At 36.9% G+C, this 18,450-nt stretch overlaps 1 protein-coding gene across 1 annotated transcript; it reads left to right on the top strand.

The window, feature by feature from the left end:
- Positions 1-9,212: 9,212 nt before the first annotated feature.
- LOC113311473 (alpha-soluble NSF attachment protein-like) lies at positions 9,213-10,566 on the top strand. The gene is made up of 6 exons (XM_026560307.1): positions 9,213-9,290; positions 9,383-9,464; positions 9,667-9,746; positions 9,876-10,036; positions 10,256-10,415; positions 10,504-10,566. Exons 1-6 carry the CDS (start codon positions 9,213-9,215, stop codon positions 10,564-10,566), a joined length of 624 nt encoding a protein of 207 aa, XP_026416092.1.
- Positions 10,567-18,450: the final 7,884 nt, after the last annotated feature.

Raw genomic sequence — 18,450 nt, forward strand, 5'->3', positions numbered from 1 at the left:
GCAGACTGAGGAAACCAACAAGACAGTAACACACATATTGAAGAAGAAGTTGGAATGGCACAATAAAGGATGGTGCAATCAAGTGCATAATGCAGTGTGGGCATACAGAACGACATGAGGAGAGGTTACAGGGATGCCCCCCTTCTGTCTAACATATGGAGTAGAAGCAGTACTACCAACCGAAGTCATCATACCAACCACCAAGAGAGAGGCATGGGAAAAGAACTTGAATAGATATTTGATCTTAACAAAACTAGATGACTTTGAGGAGAATAGAGAAGTCGCTCTGCAATATATGGAGAACTATCACAACAGGTTGGCGAGAGAATATAACAAACGTGTCAAGAAAAGAGAATTCCAACCAGGGGAGCTAGTGCTAAGAGAAATACCATCTTATCAAAAGGGAGGAGATGGAAAGCTGGAGAAGAAATGGGATGGACCCTATATACTAAAAAGAATAGTCGGAAATGGGGCATATGAGTTGATGGATCCAAAAGGGAAGAATACCGGGAGAAAATTCGATCACCCATGGAATAGGTTATATATGAAAAAGTATTATCCATAGAGCGTGCAACAAGAATGAAAAAATCAACGTATGTGCAATATTTTAAGAAAGAGAAATAACCGGGCAATGTATTGCGAAAAATAGTTTTGAGAATATATGATATTCCGTAAGAATATATGAGCAGAAGAATAGGGCAACAATAAGACCTCCTAAATAAGACCTCATTAGGAGGCAATAATACTTAAAACCTCTAACTAGGGAAGCTAGGAATCCAATTGTGGTGTGTACCCTAGTTCGCACATGTGCAAGAGGTAATATAAATAAGCCCTAACACACGTCATTATTGGAGAAAAACCTAGTAATGCATGGCTCGGGCAAAATCCATACCAACCCTGGAACCCGAGTCATGGATATTGGGGGCGAAATAAAAGCCTATCCGGTGGAGACTCCTTAGTCGAAAGATTAAGGTACTAAGTTCTCCATTATGGAGTATATAAACTCTATCAGGGCGCCGCGGTACACGGTTGAGTCAAGAGTGTCGGGGGCGTCTGGAGCGTACCTCGCCGCTCTTGGCAAGTCTTGACTATGATACACTCTGTCCTCAAGAAACCCCACTTAGGGTTCGGTCTTGCAACCATAATCCATATCGGCTGAGGGATAAAAGGCCGCAAAAACAACTGGTTGTTGTGCATCACTGGATGGGAAGATCCCACCCTAACTTGGTAGGGGTACGCTTCCTTGAAGGGGCAATCAGGGGGAAGATAAGGACGTCACCTCCATTAGGGAGCTGAATTGTGTCAAAGACATTAATATCATAAGGATTTTACTCATGGGAGTAATTAGGCTTGTCGTATTAATGCATTAATATATCCTGCAGAGGCAACAATACGAAAGATGATAAGATAGGGTCAATGGGTCATTATGCTAAAGCATAAGGACGTCCTGTGACTCTATCGCGCGAGGCAAAGATAAAAACTATTAACAGGAAAGGATGACTAAGACCTCTACTTAGGAAGGCTCAATAAGACCTCACTATCAAACCCAAAGACCTAATTCAGTGTATACTGTGATCATTTAAAACGTAAAAGTGACTAGTATAAATTATGTACACAAAGGTGATTATATTTGCATAAACTATTTCTACTACAAACATTTTGCAGGAACAAAGTTTAAATTCCATGCATAGGCGCGAAGATAATGAAACACATAGGTAAATTCGCACAAAAAAGGAAACAAGATTATTACTTCATATACGAATAACAGAGGCAAGTATGGGAATTAAAGAAAGGGTTAAAAGACAAAATGCCCCAAAATCGACCACCTAGGTTTGAAAATGCCCCGGACGCTATGCAAGAAATCAAAATGCCCCATTCCATTAGTTTTCTCTATTTTGGTTAAGATGGGGCATTTTGATTTCCTTTGACTAGTCAACTGTTAGGTGAAATGTCTTTTTTGCCCTTTATCCCAACGAAGCGTGTAAGTCTCTTTGACACGTGTGCCCCAAAATCGATGACACGTGGGCATCCAAGGTCCCGAAACGTGCACCTTAATCGACACATGTTCCACCCGTGTGGTTCGTACGTGTGCACCAGATCTTATCTTCCTCCTGTCGAACCTAAACCACACAGACCAGAGATAGAGAGAGAGGCTGAGAGAGATAGGCGAGTGAGGAGAGAACCCATGAGAGATTGAGAGGGTGGAAGAAGAAGAGAAGATCTTGCTCGATTAGACGGATTGGATGCAAGGCAAGGTGTTCGTGGACAGGTGAAGAACAGGTAAAAGTTAACCTAACTTTTGTTTTGTATTTTGATTACGAGCAAGGGTTTTCACCATTGTTCTTCAACGTTTCAGAGAGAGATTGATAGACAGGACGGCGATGAGCTTCAGGAAGACGATGTACACAGGAAGACGGTGAGAGATAGGAAGACGGTGAGAGATTGAGAGACAGGAAGACGAATTGGGTAACTTTCTTCAATTTTTTTTGGTTTTACGATTTAGGGTTTGGGTTCTGTAGGATCGGTTTCTCGATTTACGAATTGTTTTGGGGTTTTATGATTTAGGGTTTCTGTATTAGAGGAAAATTAGGGTTTGACGAATTTGGGGATTATAATTTGGGGGTTTTCAACTTTTAGGGGATAATTGAATTTGGGGATTATTGTAAAAGCCCCATTTGTAATTTTATTAGGGAACAAAATTAAAATTGCAGAGCTATTATTACTGTATAAGCATGAGCTATTTGAGCTATTATAACTGTAAAATTGATTGATTGTGTGGTGATGTTGAACTGTGTTGTAGTCAGGGTGGAGCAATTGGTTTACTGTATAAGCATGAGCTTCTTGAGCTATTATTACTCTTTTCAATATCACTGTGATTGTGAACTGTGTTAACTAAAACGGAAATGGACATTAGCATAGTTGGGTGATGTTGTTGTAGTCAGGGTGGAGCTGAAGTGTTGTGACATGCTATTTGTTTCATCTTATTGACATGCCAATTTGTTATACTAAAAAATGAACTTGATTGTTATGCTAATCCATATTTGAAGTGCATGGTTTATATGTTGATTAAATGCTTATCCATATTTGAAGCTATATATCCTTGTTCCTGCTGCTTATCCATATTTGAAGCTGAAGTTAGGTGAAATATCTTGTTTTATCAGCATTACCTATGTATTACTTATCCATATTTGAAGCTCAAATACAATGGGCTTATCAGTATTTGAACCTCAAATACAATGGGATTATCAGCATTCTGTATGCATTGCAGTTCTCACTTACAATGGGCTTAACCAAAAAAAAAATGGGCTTAACCAACAAAAAACCAGTCTTGTATTTAATATATTACACTGTCATCTGCATTGCCATTTGTAATGGACTTGTAAATTTTATACAAGAGCATTGACATTTGTATTAGATAATGTATATGCCATTTTAATTGATTTGTTTCATTATTGTTAACTGTTTCAGAATGGGGATTGAGGATAGGAATTTCTGGTTAACAGATATAGGTGGCAGGTTTAAAGACTTGTATTTTCTTGGTTGTAAAGCTGGTACCAGTGGACATGCTTTTATGTCTATGGTAAAGAGACAGCTGGTGAATGCACATGGTATGAATTCTGCACTTGAACTGTTTTTATTTAATGATGAAGAAGAGAATGCATGTGATAAGTGTGAATAAGAGGAAATGTTTATTTCATTTTGGAACAAAGGTAAACCAAATAAAGATGATTTGGTAAGACTGTGGTTCACTCCAATCATTCCTACACAGGAATTTGTTGCAGCCAACCATGTACAGGGGTATGAAGATGACCAGGTGAATTTGCCTAATGTACATCAAGATGAGTGTCATCCTGATGACAGGCCTGACTTTCTCTTTAAGGACTATGATGAGGAAGAGGATGGTGAAGATGAAAGTGAGGATGAGAGTGGAGATGATAGTGAAGAAGAAGAAACACAAGAACAGATGAATTATGAAGATTGGGTTTCTATGTGTCATAAAGGGATGGAGCATTTGAGACTTGTTACAAAAAAACACCACAATTGGTCATAGCTGCTACCTCATTGAACCCAAGGAGCATAGGTCATTTCAGCTGGTCCAAAGATGATAAAGATAACAGATTTGAGAGTCTCATTTTGGCGTATAATGCACAGATAAAAGGTTTTATGAATGGTTGTAGAATGGTTATTGGGTTAGATGGAGCTCACCTAACTGGTAAGTTTGGTGGTGTGATGCTTTCAGCAACAGGTATAGATGCTCAGAATGGGGTATTTCCTTTATGTATGATGATTTGTATGAGTGAAACTGAAGAAAATTGGTTTATGATGTATAAATACCAGTAAAAGGAACTAATTTACACCTTATGTAGATCCAATGACAATCAATTGATTGATGATTTCTTTCGTTGCACATCTCACATTCCTGGCTTGATGTAGCAGCCATTATGAAGAAATTTTTTTTTTTTACTGATTTTTGGTTGGATCATCTTCACAATTTATAAGTCAGGGGAGACAAAAAAAAATGACCGTTATTACAACGGTCGGAATCTCACAACGGTCGGGAAATCTAGCCATTGATTAGCTATGATGTTCCACGTGTCGCGATCCTAGCTAATAGGACACCGTGGTCATTTAAAAAAAAATTCGGTAAATGTAAAACCCAAAATCTCTCGCCGTCCATTTTTGTAATCGATACGTGTCGCAATCTCAATAAATGACGAAAATACGACCCTAGATTTTCATCTTGGTGGACAGAAGGGTATAAATGTCAATCGATTTCCACGTGCAGGCCACATGCTTACGCATTTGACCACTTAACGCTCTGAAACGGAAAACATAACAGAATGGGACATTTTGATACGATTTTGGGGCATTTTGATTTCTTGCTCAACGTCCGGGGAATTTTCAAACCTAGGGGGTCGATTTTGGGGCATTTTGTCCTTTAACCCTTAAAGAAAAAAAGGTATTATTCGCACACTTAGAAATAATCTTACGTAGAAACGTGTTCTTCTTGAAATATAAAACAGGTAGAAGGAAATCCAAACAGCAAAAAACAAGTTCAAACTTATAAAAAAACTAAAGATCAGCCTTGGGTGAATCATCATGAGATTTGAGAACTTCTACATCAACTTCGGCTTCAGTAGTAGGAGCGACACTTGGGGAAGAAGTCTTAAAAGGAGCTTCAGCATGGGGAGCGATCTCAGGATTCGAAACATCAAGAAGGCCACCATCAACAGTGAGGTTGGGGTTATGGAGAAGATCATTACCATTTTCACTCTCCTTGGGTTGATTTTCAGGAGAAGATACTTCTTCGTCACCACTCTCGTAAGCATAATCACTATCAGGCTCAGGAATAGCCTCATTATAAGAAACATCAAGAGGCTCAACCTCCTCCAAAGGAAGCATGTCAGCAATGCAAATTTCATCTGCATAAGACTTAACTTTGAGATGAGATTCACGGGAGACATCTTTCTTTGCGTTATTCACATAGATCTTCATCAGATTCTCAAGATATATACATCTCCTTTTTGCCCTGTCACGCGAAGCTGAAAGTTTTGAAGAGATGCGCCTGCGTTCCTTATGGGCTTTGGCTAAATCGGACCTTAACTTCTGAATAGTGAGTTGACTGGACTTCTCAGCTACTGCGAGGATGAAGAAAATTAGATTAATACAAGAGCGATAAAATCGCGTAAAACAAAAGATTAAGGTGAACTAAGGGGAAAATGAGGCAGTCAGCTCAACATGACTACCTTCCTTCTGAGAAATCAAATACTGAGACAATTCTCCAAACACTTACCAAAATCACCATCACCAATCAAGCCTTTAAGACGAGAGCGAATTTTCTTTTCATTTTGGGCGAGAAAAATGTTTTTCTTCTTTAAAATGTCATGAGATCCCTTTAGCCGAATGTTTTTTTCGTGAAACTTATTCATTTCCACGTCCACCTTTACTTTATTCCTAATAATCTTTTCATTCTCATAAGACAACTTTTTGGTATCTCTGTCATATTGATTCCTAAGCGTGCGAAGAGACTCTTCTTGCTCATTACAGGATCGTCGTAAAGCAAGGTACTGTTGAGTATAGATCGCCTTCTCGTTCAGAAGGGATTGTTTTTCTTCACTAAGGGTGCGATTCTCATCTGATAGAGTTTTAATCCTTAAATCAGCACTATATAATGATCCCGATAGATTGGAAATTTGGGAACTCAGAGAATCGTTTTGGTTAGAGAGATTATGGTTTTCGCGTCTCAAGTTGTCAAGTTGGTCAAGCGTGTACGAATGATTGTTAATTAATTGGTCTAGTTGATGCTGCAACTTCTCATTTTCTACACGTGCATCCTCAGTAGAGAATTGATATTCATATCTCTCCGCAACCCGCTTTTGGTTTAAATCTTTATATGTGTGCGAACAGAGGCAAAAAAGAAAAAATACATGCGAGGAAATACATTTAAGGAAATTCAAAAGGGGAGCGAAAACAAGGTAGTATCACAAAACAACCAAAAGGTGGGAAGACGTACCTCTAAGCTCTTGATTCTTGTTACGAAGCCTCTCAGCTAAGATCTCTCCAGCATGGACATCGGCTCTCAGTTTAGCATTCTGGCGATAAAGCTCATGAATGAGGGAGATAGACACCGAAAAACCTTCAGCTTGGATAAAGCAACGACGAGACTCCTAAATAAGAGGAGAAAGATTAGTAAGCAAAGATTAGAAAAATAGGGTAAGTTCAAGATAATAAAAAGTTAAGACATTTACCAAACAGTCAAAAGTTGCATTAACCGATGGGTCAATTTGAGTGAAGATCTCGCTCCTAGCTAATTTATCTGGAGGGGAGTCGCCCAATAGCTTAATAAGAGACTCGCACAGAAGGAGTTGAGAAGGATCATGGACAGATGAATGAGCGACCTTGACGATATCAAGAAGAGGTCTCGCTCCAGAAACAACACCATCAGAGGCACGCAAACCAACGGAAATGGTCCCCAAATTAGAGGAAATAGTTGGGAGAAAAGGAGAAGTAGTCATCACAGTACTAAAGGAGGAAGTGAGGGGAATAGCTATTGAAGAAGTTGTGCAGTCCACAGATACGGGAATAGTCGTAGAAGAAGAGATTAAAACATCTCCTATTGACGCAAATAGTCGTAGAAGAAGAGATTAAAACATCTCCTATTGACGCAAAAATTTCTTCAATAGAAGAAGGGATAGTTTGAGCTGTCGATGCGACTTCTTTGGAAATAGAAATTCCTTCCTGGGATAAGGAGGAATTTAGAGAAGCTGAGGTAACTATATCCTTTGAGCAGCATGGGCAGTACCATCAGAAGAGGTGGAGAATATTAAAGGTGCAGTAGTATTCGCTGGAATAGGGGGAGTAACGCTCTTGAAAGAGATACTAGGTCTCTCACCAGAAGAAACCTGTTGTGCGGTAGGCTTGCTTTTGAATTTGGGCAAAACCATGGTGGTACTGATCGCAGGAGGATTCTTGCTTCTCTTAAGCTTCTTCTCTTGGCCAACTTCGCTCACGCCAGCCTTCACAGAACAACTCAGATAAGAAATAGAGGCAACAATATTGTTTAAAAGGAATAGAGTGTTTCTTACTACCCTGTCCTGCGAAGCCTTCCTCTTGAGAGATTCATCACTCTTAGACTTTTGGGAAGGATTAGGGTTTGTAACGGTAATATGGAGAGGATTAGGGGAAGAAGCTTTACCACAGCGACACCAGTATGGGAATGATCAGAATAACAATAGGAGTAAGAACAGAAGCAGCGGCAGAATAACAACGGCGGCATAAAGGTAAAAAATAGAAACAATGGAAGTAACAGAGAAAGCAATAATAGAAGAAACAAACCTTTGAAGAGGATCCATGGAAGATCAACACTAGCGGGAGTTACAGGAAGAATGGGGATGAAATATATCTTTTGTGTATTGATCTTTTCATACATCCACAACAATGTTCAATGAATGGCTTCAAATCAGAGTGCGCGCCATTACAGAGTTTAAGACAATAATGTTTTCTTTTCTCCGTTTCCTACATTGTATGGAAATTTGTGTGGGAAAGCTGAAAAACATTCCTCCACGGACAACATCCATTTGAATGAATGGCTTCCCGCTGAAAAGTATGGATGCAGTTTTTTGGGTTGTGACGCCCTTGTAGTAATTGGTAATGCATTGCATGCATAATGTCAATCTTGTTACGGTTCTCAACATTTGTTATAGCAATAATAGAATTCCGATCGCTTTTGAGAAAATAAAGAATTAGAATGTGTTACAGACTCGATGAGAGTTTGTTCTTGAAAAATAAGTACGCACTTTTTAGGTTATCTCTTCAGACGAGCGCCCTTGTTTTCTTCAAGGTTAGTTTTAATATTACCATAAGTTTTCTTGTTCCGTAGCTTGACCTTAACTTTAACATCTCTTAATTTCCTGGCTATTTTAATAGCAAAAGATCCTTTCTGTTTAGTCTTCAAGCATTCAGCTATTATGTCTTTACAATCTTAGTGGTTAAGCCAAAGCCAAAAGAATCTAAAAGGTATAAGCCTTGTAAACTTTTCATAATAATGAAGCACAAAATTTACGTCCCCATAATAAGCCACTCCACTACATTGTTCCTCTTTTGAATCATTATCAGCGCCTATTTCTATTCCTCCTTCATCTTCTTCTTCCCCACCTCACTCTCCAGACGGCTTTCAGAGAAGCTTAATCAAGTTCACATCTGATCAAATAGCAAAAGGAGAAGAGTATGAGAAAAAAGCTGAGAAAAATATCAATGTAAGGTCTATATTTGGATGGGCTATATGTGGTTCTGATTACGGATATGCTGCTATGTTATATAGAAAAGCTGCTGATTGTTACAAATCATCTAAATCATGTAAGAATTCTCTCATCTGATGTAGCTTTCTTAAGCTTAAAAAATTCCTCTCTTGAATCTGGGGAGATGGTTCTGCCAAATGAGGTTCCTCATGTTCACTCATTCATGGTGTTGAAAGAAGCCTTTGTGGTTGAAAAAGCAAGAAAGAGTAGATCCGCATGAATTTGTGCTAGTTGCGTATGCTTATCCCTAAAATGCGAGGTTCTCTAGGAGGTGCACAACAACACATGTCACTCTTGTTTAACCTTTGGTCTGTCAAACTTAAAATACCACAGCTTGATACTTAGGAATGCATTAGCTAAGGATAATGATACTTTTGAGCTTGATGAATTTCCGCATTTTTTTCTAATCGAGAAATGGTGGATTGCCTTGTTGTTGTTACAGGGGATACAGTGGCAAAGATGTATCTTAAACTAGCTGGTTGTTATTTGAAGGTGAGTTAATGTTAAATTGAATTTAGATAATTCCTCAGCAGTCACTATGCGTATTCTTTGATGCTGTAGTGATGCACATCTCTTTCATGTAGTCGAAGGATGGTCATTGCAAGTATGAAGCTGCCATGGCCTATATGCATGCGGGTGACATCTACAAAAAGATCTCTGCTAAAGGTATGAATATAATAGTTTTGTCATTTTTTATAGGAAGGCGTTGATGTGTTGGTTATGCTTGCATTATAAATGATTTTAAGGGGGTATACATGTCGAGTTTAATGGTTCCCAATTCCTGAGATGGGATTTTTTTTTTGGATATCTGAATATTATAGTTTGTATTTTCACCTGCTTCTGTTTTATGGCTTTCTGGATTTTGTAGATGCGATATCATGCCTATGTCAGGCAGTGAATCAGTTCTTGGAAGTTGGCAGATTTCAGATGGCTGGTTTAAATTGCGAGGTGAATTATTTTGCGTTGTGTTAATAATATCATTAATATGCCATTTTTCTCTTGGATAAGTTTTTAACTGAATCAGGGTACAATAGGCAAACTTCAGTTCAGTTTATACATGGATTTTCATGTTTGCAGGTAATTGGAAAGTTATATGAGCTTGAGCAGAATATTGAGAAAGCCATTGTTTATTTTGAGCGGGGTGCTGATCTGTTCCAAAGTGAGGAACCCTTCACATCCGCAGACCAGTGCAACCGGTGCAAGCAGAAGGTTGCACAGTTTTCAGCTCAACTGGAGCAGTAAGTCACTCCATGTCATGGATTTATCTTTTCGTATGTCACATTTCATTTGTCAATGCGCAGTGTTGATACATCATTATTCTTTTAGTGGTTTTTAGTCACCATGCAACAATCGTGTCTCAACATGCATGGTGTCATTACCTCAAACCCCTGAATGCTGTAGTTATGGGTAATTCTAATGAACCTTGAGCAGGAAAAACTTATCTGTTGTGATTACAGGTATCCTAGGGCAATTGTGATATATGAAGATTTTGCAAAAGAGTCCCTCAACAAAAACCTCTCGAAGTCTAGTGTGACAGGTTACCTTCTCAATGCTGGTCTTCGCCAACTCTGTAAAGCCGATGTTGTTGTAATATCCAACGCACTAGAGCGCTATGAGGTCTAATATATTTCTGTTTTCTGCATCTTCAATTTCACCTTCCCGAAAATCTCGATCTTAGCAGATTTTGTATTTGCTTCTGCATGAGTTGGATCCGACTTTTTCAGGAACACGTGAATACAAGTTTTTGGCTGTAAGTGGTTGCTCGTGACGTTTGGTTCTCATTTTCTTGTCTTGAGTCGTGTAAAGTGATGATTTAAGATTATCTCATCTTTAAATTATTATAAGTAGGATTAATCTTTTACCTTTCTGGGTTTATATATATGTTCCACTTTGTGCTTATTTAACTGTCCTATCTTTTTGGATTTCATGATACTTGGTAGGGTTATCTTTTTGCTTATTTAGAAATTCTCCTAACCTCTTCTCATTTGACTGGGTTTATTCATATTTTAAAATGCAACTATTTTCTATATTTTTCTAAATATTTAAATATGAGATAATGGTTCCTAAATTACCATTGTTTGTACTCTTATATGCATCTCTTCTCGTGTACGGTAGTAGGAATCGTGCTGAGCCGCTATATCATCTCCAGTACCGAGATATACTCCCTTCAAATTAATTGAGCTAGTTGTAGTTTGCACAATTTTTAAGACAAGGAGAAAGAAGAATATGTTTAATTATTTTTTTACGGTTATGGACTTATATATAATAACTAGTAAAACTTAGAAATTATTTATCTTTTAAATTATACCATGTTTTTTTGTAAATTTTATACTGTTGAAAAACATTTTAAAACACCTACGTAACGAATATAAACATGACTATCAAATTATACATATTTCTTACAATAATAATTAATTAAAATGGTAGTTTTAGAATATTCCTTGATTTATGAAATAGCTCAATTATTTATGGAACAAAATTTAAAACCAAATAGCTCAATTAATTTGGGATGGAGAGAGTAAAAGCTTAGCCACTATTTAGCCCACGGGCTAAGCAGCCCGGTTTAATGGACTATTCCTAAGACCAAGGCCCATATGAGGGATAGTGTTTTTTTTTTTTTTGACACCATCAGCGCCAGCAACCTATAGGTTGGGAGCCAAACCCCTGACCAACTGGGCTAATGCCGGTTGCATGGGATAGAGTGGTAAAACACTCTATCCTTTTAAAATGGGAGAGTAACTCTGTGATAGATTATAAATTCAACCATGGAATAGAGGGACTATCAAGGAAAAGGGACATGTTGTCCAATCATCCAACAACACATCATCCCACAATCCCCAAACAATTACTATCACAACTCAAACAACAATAACCCAAATCATCTAAGGTCATACCCATCCTTCTACCATCACATCTGTCTGCTATCTCCTTTGGTCACTATGGATAACCAGAAATGAATTCGTCTTCAGACAAACCAACTCCACTCCAAAGGACATTTTAAGACGAGCGCTACAACAACAACAAGAATTTGAATAGGCGGAAAAGATAACCCCACCAATTCTCCAAGGGGAACCACCATCCAGGATTTACACCAAACAACCTCAGAATAACAAAAACAATTTTTGTAGGATGGATCAGACCAGAACCAGATTGGATTAAAATAAACATTGATGGAGATGCTCAAGGACACCCAGGGATGGCAGGATCAGGGATCATTTGCAGGAACTCAGATGCGAACACTTTGATAGTTGTTGCACAACCTTTAGGTGTAACGCATGCAATAACAGAAAAAACGTGGGCGGTAGTACTGGCAACTATAATGGCGAAGGAAAGACAATGGACAAGGTGTTGTTTGAAACGGACTCGGAAAATCTCATGCGATTCATAAAGACCCCAACAGAAGCACCTTGGTATATTGCAGAAATGATTGCCAAAATAAAACAACATATATGCCAAATCCCCTGTTGTGATATCCAACACTCGTATCGGGAAGAAAACCAAGCGGCAGACGATCTACCGAACTTCGCGGCGGATGGAAGCCAAGCAGAAAACTTATAGACTACGATATGGGACCATGCAATCCCACCTTGCATCAATCAATTATTTTAACTGACACTAGGGGGATCCAATTTCCTCGTGTAATAACAATTTAAGTCTTTTATTTAATGTATGCTTCAAAAAAAAAGTAAAAGAGACTCACAGATAGTTTAAATATTTGTGAGTTATATTGCTTGGCCTTCAAGTAATAAAAAAACATATACACCAATTTCCTCTTGATGATATTTCATTCATGACCTAATACCTTATTAAAGAAGGACCCTAGCGTGAAATTTGTCCTTCACAAGTATGCATACCCGTTTGCATACTTAATTTTGTAATAAAATCCAGGGAAATAAGTATACATACTCGTTTGTATACTTTAATTTCAGTTAAATCCGTTTGCATACTTGCTTGTCTTCGGTATTCTATAAAAACTCGTTTTGGTTGTAACTTCTTCGCTCGAACTCGGAATGTCCTCATTCTTTTTGAATTATTTTTATCTCTCAATTTTATTCAATATGGTGATGACAAATCTTTAATTTGAATGAGTTAATCTCGGTATTTGGCCAGTGTCTTGATTTTGAGCGTTTTGCTCCTTTTCGTCGCACTTCTTCCACTTCTCTTGGACTTGGGCACTTGGATACTTGGAATACTTATCTTCTTAGCTCTTTTTAGAACTTTGTATCTCCTTTTTGGATGATTCACCTATTAGAGACACATAAAACAAAACAAGAGTAATAATACGAAAATATGCAAGAATAATAGCTAAAACGAGTATGGAATGGACACTAAAATCATATGAATTATGCGCTTATCATCATCTTACTTTGTTCTTCGTTGGACCACCTTTATCCATAATGCTTTATCCTTCGTCAAATATCTCCAGCTGCACTTTTTTAATGTACTTTGTTTCTGACATGCTTCTTTATATTTGCTGAATCTCTCTATCCACCCAACAAATTTTCCTCATATCTGATGAACCACATAAGAAATTTCTCATGATTTGTATCATTTCATTCTCAACTGATGCAGGCATTTGCATTATAAAGATGAAATATATTAGCAGACTAGCCAGTGAAGTGTTGCTGAGAATTATTTTTCCAGTTTTGGTGAAGAATAGTTTTCTCCATATTGTAAGTTTCTTTTGAAACTTATCAATTATGACTTCCCATACACTTGATTTCCTGAAAAATTCTCCCAAAGGAATCCCAAGATACTTCAATGGTAATTTTTCCACTTTACAGTGAAGAACTTAGGCTAATTCCTGCACCTCTTGATTTGCACCCAGACTAATAATTGTGTTCTTATCTAAGTTAACTTTAAGCCCTGTAATGACTTCATACACTTGCAGTGTATATAGTAAATTATATACAACCTCTTCCCTCACATCCAGAAAGATCAAAGTATCATCAGCAAATTATGACTGTGATACTTTGATGTCTGGTCCAAATATGAAATCCAGATATGTATATAATATTAAGCTCCTCTGCTTTCTTTAGTAATTTAGTAAGGATTTTTGAATTGTATAAAATAGGTAAATTGATCCAACTACAACTAATATGAATAAGAAATGAGACTATGAATCACCTTTCCTTAAACCTTTGAAATGTTTGAATTTTGTTGTAAAATATTGAATATTGAGTAGAAAATAGTGTATAATGAACCCTATTTTTCTACTTTCCCCCCCAAAGCCTACTCTCTTTAAAATGTTATCAACACAATGTCATTCAGCATTCCCAAATGCCTTCTCAATATCCAATTTGCACAACACCCATGGAGTTCCCTCCTTCAACCTTGCATCTATCATTTTCACTACAATTAGTACATCATCTGGAACCTGCTTTCCTCTCACAAAAGTCGTTGGAAGTTCAGAAATTAGTTTTTGGAATCACACTTTTGAACCTTTCATCCATAATCTTAGAGATTATGTTATAAATGTTGTTGACTAGGTTGATTGGCCTAAATTTTTTAGGTCTACTTCTTTTATTTGTAAGAACATTTTTGTAAGGACCCTCAAGATCGTCAACGCTATTAGAATAGTCAAGAAACGTCTTAGACACTAATTACTCGATTAGTGTAAATCGAACGTTAATTATTATAAATTAATATAACAACGATTTGGATACGAAACTAGTACCGCTGGATATATCTCGAAAAGTTACGCGGAATGGACTACGCGAACGTGCCATTCGGATACTAGACGGAGAAGAAATCATCAGATTAGCATAAAGGGCCAATTAGTCTTTTTGCCATTAGACCGACCCGGGCTTCCCTTATAACAGATAGTGTGTGTTTAGTTTTCCCCATTGGTCTTATCTACCAAAACCAAATCGAAGAAAAACATTTCTTCTTATCTTTTCTTCCTTTTTCTTTCTTCTTCTTTCTTCTGTTTTTTCTCTTCTCCTCTGTTCTTCTTCTTCTGCGAGTTTTGAGAGAAAAGCTAGAGAATTCGATTGAGAGAATCGATCTATGATGAGGATTAGATGCAGTAGAAGTAGATGCTGAGATTGATGAAGAGTTGAAAGTGGTGTTGATGTTTTATGAAGCAGAATTAGGGTTTTGAGATGAATTTTGGAGCCGTATGAAATTGATAGGTTAAATCGGATTGTTAATTTATGTAGAATGAAGGGTTGTTGCTGAATTGAAGTTGTAGTGTTGTTATGGTAGATGAATCCAGATTCATGGTTCCTCGGAGATTGAATTAGGGTTTATGAGAAAATCCAAGGAAGATGAAATGAAAGGTTTAGAAGTCCGAGTAAAGATGGGTTTGTTTAATCAAAGGTTTTAATTTTTGATTTGGGTTCGAATTAGAGAAGTGTTGAATTTAGAATTACTTTAGGGTTTTGCTGAAAATCAGTGATGAGTTTAATTAAGGATGGATGTTTAGAGATGGATTAATTCAAGGCCACATCAGCTAGAATTGATGAAGCAACAGTTCAGGGGAGGCTAATATTTGAGTAAGTCTTCATGTTGTTTAATTACAGTAATTGATATTTAATTATGTAGTTGCAGGAAATCCTACAATACACCCCTCATATGATTTCATTAATACTCAACCCATTTTTAGGTTTTCAAACTTAATTTTATTGATGAATCTTTGAATATTATTACAAGAAAAGATAAAAGAATCAAGAATAACCTCTGTTCTAGATTTTCTCTTTCCTCTTTACTTATTTCTTACTCAAAAAAGATCTCTCCCCTTTTCTTCTCAGTTGAACAACTATTTATAGGGAAATACATAGTGGATGACAGCTAATCTGTCCTTTATTTTCTGATATATCTTGCGACATTCTCGCAACCTTACAAATGTTAATCTCGCAAACTCTCTAATTTTTGCAGGATCATCATATCTTTCTCATGATTTTAGTTGAGGTCGTTTATTACATCATTTCTAAAATTGTTCTGCGACACTGTTGTGTTGTGTTGTTGATAATTTCGCTAAGATATTATTGTTGCGAGATTCTGATCCTACATCTTGCCTCTTCTCATATCTTTTCTGCGAAGTAGAGAATGATGTGAGAAATGTCGCAGTTATCCATCGTTTCATATTCTGCATTTACCACACGTATCCTTATTCCCATCCGTTTCTTGACACGTCCTTTTCAACCGCTACTTTTTAACCGCTTATATTTTTCCGTATTAATCGTGTTTATCTTCTCGAGGAAAAATTCCTTCTATATATATTCTTTCTCACTCTCTTTTTATTTCTTTTTATTTTCTCTGCAACTTCATTGTTCTTCTGCAAATTCCGTTATTGAAACTTTTCTTCTTTCTTCTTCAATCTTTTTAAGTTCTTCTTTATCTTCATACTATTTCTTCTGCAGATCTTCATCATTCGTAATTTTCTTCGAAATAATCTTCCTATAGTGCTTTCCATGGATTCATCAAGGTTAGTTTTTTTTTCTTCTTTATGGGTTTTGCTGAAATTGATCTTGTTTATTGCTTATTTGATGTTGTTTATGTGATTCCCATACTGTTGTTATTTCAGCAAAAGCGACTCTAACACTAAATTTACGGTTCAGAACCCTAACATTCCCAAATCGCAGCATAAGGTTGTTGCGCATAAAAGAAATTCTGCGAATGAGAAGGTAGTAAGAAACATTATCCTTTTCTAATAAAAATATTGTTGCCTCTGTTTCTTATCTGGATTGTAATTCGCAGGGTGATAAGGATGTCAATAAACCTCTCAAGAAATCTCGCCACCTTAAAACTGTTCAAAATTCTGTTCCATTCCACTTACTTATCTCTTCTAAATCTCCTGCGACATCTTCGCAAGATAATCATTATCTCCAATTCGCGAAACAGCTGCCTCAAACTTCATTTCTTCAACTGATCTTTCGATGATTGAAACCCCCCTTTTTGATCCTTCCGTGAATGAAACTTCTTCTCTTCCTATTGAGAATGTTTCTCAACCTTCTATCATTGTCAGTTCTCTACCTGAGTCTCTTCCACTTTCAAAGAAACTGTGGAAGGAATAGACATTGCTTTCAAAGTTTTATCTGAAGTTCTGGATGATTGCAAGAAGTCCTCCACTGATCCTGTCAAGTCTAATGTTTGCGAAATTCTGAGCAAGCATTTAGGTTCTGACAGAGCTACTTCGCAGACAGCTTTGGAAAAAGAGTGTAATGCTCTTCGTCTCGAAAATCAAAAGCTTCAGAATATTTTGTTGGATCGTGACAATCTTCGCAAGAAGAATGATGAATTGAGAGGTATGATTTTCTTATCTGTGTCTTCAATTTGCCTTTTTAATGGTTTTATCCTTCCCATATTTAATTATCCTTGAAATCCCTCTTTCGCATGTTAAGCCTTAAACCAGAAACGAATAATGGAGAGATATCAATTTGAATCTGTTGTTGAAGAAGCCCGTGTTGATAAAGAAATTTTGATGGATCAATATAACCAATTAGATAACCTCTATTCATATTCTCTTGATCATATAAATAATCTTACCAATGAAAATACCCAATTAGTTCAAAGGCAAGATTTATTAAGTAATGAAGTATCTCACCTTTCTTATTCTTTAACTAAAGTTAATTTAGGGATGGAAACTTTATCAGATGAGAATAAAATCTTATCTCAATAAAAAGGAACTTGTTTAAACAAGATAGCGATATCTTCGCAACAACTTAGCATTCTTCAGAAAGTATGTGATGACCAAGAGCAATCTCTTCGCACTTTGAGAAATGAACTTAAAGAAGTAACAGAGTCATCTATCGCTGAAAGAGATACACTCATTCAAGGTAGAATAGCTTTAAGTGTAAAGGAGAGTCAACTTAAAGAACAATATTCCAAATTAGAAGAATCTTATTCTTCTCTTCCGAAGAAAAACGCCTTTCTTATTTCTAAAGAGAAAAATATTCAGTCTCGACTTAAAGGTTTAGTTGGAGATAAATTTGATGACGCAATGGACCGTTGGGAGAATAGTTGTCTGTCCTTGATTCAACACCTTATTTCGTAAAAGGAAGGTAGTCATAATAGTTTGACTGCCTTAACTATCTTTTCTTTGTCATATCTTTCTGAGTTCTTCATCTTATTGAAATTTTATATTTTACCTTTCACAGAGTCTGAGAAGAATCTTCATTCCTCCATTTCTGTTCTGGAGGCTAAATATGCCAAATTCGCAAAGAAAATGCATTACTTGTTTCTTCCCTTACTGGTTCCCGCGACCGAGCAGAAAGAAGACTTGATTATCTTGCTTATTTTATGGATATTCAAGATAGGAATCATCAGAGAGCACTTCTTCGTCAAGTTCATCTCCGAGCTGAAGTCCTCGTAAATGATATTTTATTTTCTAAATCTCTTCCTCCTACATCAATCGAACCCTTGTAAGTAGATGATGATGAAGTTACTCGTCCTGCTGATAGTGATTGTGATTATTAAAGTGGTGCAAAGGACGATCTCTTGGAAGATGAAGGAGAAATTCCTTCTAAGGAAGCATCTGTTGTTGTTAATCAAAATGATAATGAAAAAGAAATCTCTCCTGATGAAGTAATTGCTGGCTATAATCAAGGTGCTAGTCAAGGCGAAGATCAGAATAGAAATGAATGAGAGGCTTGCGATAATGAGAACATTGGCGAAGAACATCTGTTATCTCCTTCTACTGGAATTAATA

Source organism: Papaver somniferum, chromosome 9 (genome assembly GCF_003573695.1).
Source record: "Papaver somniferum cultivar HN1 chromosome 9, ASM357369v1, whole genome shotgun sequence".
NCBI classification, from domain to species: Eukaryota; Viridiplantae; Streptophyta; class Magnoliopsida; order Ranunculales; family Papaveraceae; genus Papaver; species Papaver somniferum.

What these genes read in the sequence shown, in the direction of transcription:
- LOC113311473 (XM_026560307.1), top strand. Translation starts at nt 9,213, where the DNA reads ATGGTGGATTGCCTTGTTGTTGTTACAGGGGATACAGTGGCAAAGATG. An exon ending in TAGCTGGTTGTTATTTGAAG is followed by an intron (nt 9,291 to 9,382) that starts GTGAGTTAATGT and finishes TCTTTCATGTAG; the next exon opens with TCGAAGGATGGTCATTGCAA. An exon ending in ACGCACTAGAGCGCTATGAG is followed by an intron (nt 10,416 to 10,503) that starts GTCTAATATATT and finishes CTTCTGCATGAG; the next exon opens with TTGGATCCGACTTTTTCAGG.